Genomic DNA, 3,321 nt, shown 5'->3' with positions numbered 1-3,321 from the left:
GACTTGTCAAACCACCTCTACACAAAACCCCGTGTGCCACCATCTGTGAAGTGGTGTGCTCAGGGTGTGTAGACCCAGCAGCTGTGCAGTGTTCACTGTTAGCACTCAGCATCCCCATTTTGTATAGGTATTCAGGATGAAAAGTGCTATAGAAATACAATGTTGCTAATGCCTAAATCAGAATATTCTAATTTTACAAGTGAGCATATTAATGAGAAGTGTATGTAGTACCTTTACGTAGCCTTAGCTGATGAAATGATTTCTCAGTAAAGTTTTGGGTGCACGTCTGAGACCATTATGGGTGTAGAGGTTATGGGTATTTAGAAGTAGATTCTATATTAAAACCTCCTCTGTCAGTGTCAGTACTTCAAGCTGTGGTTGACTAGCAATTACCATAGTTTGCAGTCTTTGATTTGGTACTGCAGTCATTTATATTCCGCAGTTTTTACATTCATAAAACTGATGTTTAACAATGCTAACACAGAAAACTAAGTCTAGGACCATTTTAAACAGACCTTCCTCCCTTACCCTGAAACTTGTGTGCTCTTAAATAGCACATATAATTTATAGGCTTCATAGAACAGGGTTATGAGTATTAAAAATGCCTTTGTAAATGTGTGTTAAATAGTCTTGGTAGATCAAACAGAAAATAAATACTTGATCAGCTATCATTTTACTCATGAAATGCTATTTCTAGGGTAGTGGTTCCTAGTGGCCTCTTCCTTTATTTTTCCATTAATTTTTTTAAAATGACGTTGACTCTCCTTTGCAGATTATATAGGTTGTAAAATACCTGTTGCTCAGGGAAGTGCTAGCTGGATAGTCTGAATGTTTGAGTACAAGCCTCCTTGAGAGCAATCCCTGGGACCCAACTGAATAAGTGATGAGGAGCCCTGAAGTGGAGGAATTACTGGTGTTCTCCTACTGTCTCTCAGGCATCTGCTGGTGCTTTGTCTGGCTGAGCTTTGATGGGACTTGATTTAGTAAATAGCTGTAAAAATCCTTTGCATTTCATGATTGCCTGTATACATATATTTATTTTAATTATTCATCTAGGGAGCTAGGCTACTGGTAGTAATACTTCTAAAACAGTCAAATTTAAATATTTGGGTAAGCTTTTAGAGCAGGGTTTTCCCTGTGCATTCAGAAAAGAACTTCTTAGAACCGTTTAGGCTGGAAAAGACCTTTCAGATCATCATGTCCAGCCATCAACCTAACACTGTCAAGTACACCACAATATAAGTGAATACAATAAGTGCAAAAAGTATTTTAAAAAAATCTGCAAATTATGATCACATAAAATGAAACCACAGTACAACACTAGCCTTAGCATCCAAGTTTTGCATTAAACACAGTTGAGAACTGGCAGACAAGCATACAGGTATGTTTTATTTCCAGAATGTCAACATATATACACAAGATTAAATTACCCTTATAATTTAGGTATAGCATTTAATCTCTGAATACAACATCTGAAAATTTAAAAGAATATTTTTAACACAGTATGACAAACACCTGAAGAGACCTGAATTAGGCTAAGGAAACATTCAAGCATGCATTTAAGGACTTAAAAAACTTGGTGCCCATGGTCTTATTTTGGATCTTGTATTTGCCAGTTTTTGAAATGTATAGCTTGAATTAGTGAGCAGTATCTTTTTCACCATAAGGATAGTCAAGCAGTGGAGCAGATTGCCCAGAGAGTTGGTGAAATCTCTGTCCCTGGAAGTTTTCAAGACCTGACTGGACAAAAGTCCTGAGCAGCCTGTTCTGATCTTGCAGGCAGCCCTGCTCTGAGCAGCAGGTTGGACTAGAGCCTGCCAGGATGCCTTCCAGCTGCAATTATCCTGTGACTATACTTGTAAATCATCTTACTCAGTGATATTCTAGCACCTTTTATGCCGTGCTGACAGATGTTCTAAGCGATTGTTCTTAAAGAAAACGTAGTCGTAACAATTAGTAACAAAGTTCAAATTTTGGACTCAGAACTTTAGGTTATCTTATAAGCAATATAACCTTACTGGTTTTTTTGAAAGGCAGTTGCAGATGCCAGCTAGTTTCTTAACAGTCTTAAAAAATGGCACAGGAATTTATTCCTTTCAAAGGGACTCTCGCTATGAGACAGCTTGATTTTTATTTGTAGAGTTTAGCTTTTTTTTTTTATTATTATTATAAGGAAGATCTTCAGCTAAAAACTTAACTGGTGTTTTATTGAAAACAAAGTCTGCCTGTGGGGAGTGCAGTGCATGCCAATGTCATTGAATGAGTAATTTCCAAGCAAAAATTGTCCAGGTTTATTCCTGATGATTTTTGTGTTGAAAGTTTCAAAATTCTTAGTAATAAAATTCAGAGCAAAAATCAGAACCAAAACCCTACTTTTGGAAAATATTTCTTCTTTAAATAAATAAAACCCCAGACCGTTGACATCCTGTCCCTTTCCTGAACCGTCCTCCAGAAACAAAATTCTTCCCAAAACAGACTGCTGTAAGTGACTCACAAACTCTAATTCTGTTGCTTTGTATTCATGCCTGCAGCTTATATAGCCTTTTGTTTTATTTGCAGATTGTCATAAGCATAGGACTCATGTTTTATGTCGTTCACCGAGCTCAAGTGGAACTTAATGCAGCTATTGTAGCATGTGAAATGGAAATGAAGACATCGCTCGTTAAAGACAGTCAACCAAGCATCAGTGGTTCTACCACATACTGCAACAAAAGGACAGTAGCATTCTCTGGAGGAGGTGTCAATATTGTGTGATTTCAAGTGTTAATAACTAAGTAAGGTTTTGTGAACCTGAGCTATTGCCTAGAAATATCTATGGACAATTGAATTAGGTTTTTTTAAAAAAATCACAGGTGATTACAGGTTGTACTGTGGCACAAACCAACCGACCAGCTCTTCAATTGCACATGGGGTGACTTCTAGCAGGAAAAGGAAGATGGCGAAGTAACTTAAGATGTAAACACAAGTTTGGCTGCACCTTTGTTCATTTATTATGCCTATCATGGCCTGTAGTCTGCACTTTAGGTTTTGTTTCCTTTGCTCCTATAAACTGAGAAATGCTTCTATAAACTGAGAAAAGTAGCACAGAGGTAAATATTTTTCTGCTTAGCATTATTTATAAGGCCGAATAATTATATGCAGTAGAATTTTATTACTGATAAAGATGAATGAGAAAGTATGCAATTAGATGTATGTTATTCTTGAATGTGCTTTTGCTTTGGAATTGCTTCCAGAACTTGGAGTGTATTATTTAGCTTAAGATGGGACCATTTGGCTTTTTCTTCATTTTTGCTTTTTTAAAAAAAGAACCCTATATAAAGT

At 36.6% G+C, this 3,321-nt stretch overlaps 1 protein-coding gene across 1 annotated transcript in view; it reads left to right on the top strand.

Annotated features, from left to right (window-relative positions):
* TMEM64 (transmembrane protein 64) overlaps positions 1–2,792 on the top strand; it is a 9,000-nt gene extending 6,208 nt beyond the window's left edge. Inside the window, exon 3 of the mRNA XM_009084138.1 lies at positions 2,560–2,792. Coding sequence (XP_009082386.1) covers positions 2,560–2,754 — 195 coding nt within the window. The 3' untranslated portion in view covers positions 2,755–2,792. The remainder of the gene's footprint in view (positions 1–2,559) is intronic.
* Positions 2,793–3,321: the final 529 nt, after the last annotated feature.

The sequence above is a fragment of the Acanthisitta chloris genome, unplaced genomic scaffold (genome assembly GCF_000695815.1).
Source record: "Acanthisitta chloris isolate BGI_N310 unplaced genomic scaffold, ASM69581v1 scaffold35421, whole genome shotgun sequence".
In the NCBI taxonomy this organism is placed as follows: Eukaryota; Metazoa; Chordata; class Aves; order Passeriformes; family Acanthisittidae; genus Acanthisitta; species Acanthisitta chloris.
Note: the sequence above shows the minus strand (reverse complement) of the source record. Positions and strands in the feature narration are given on the sequence as shown.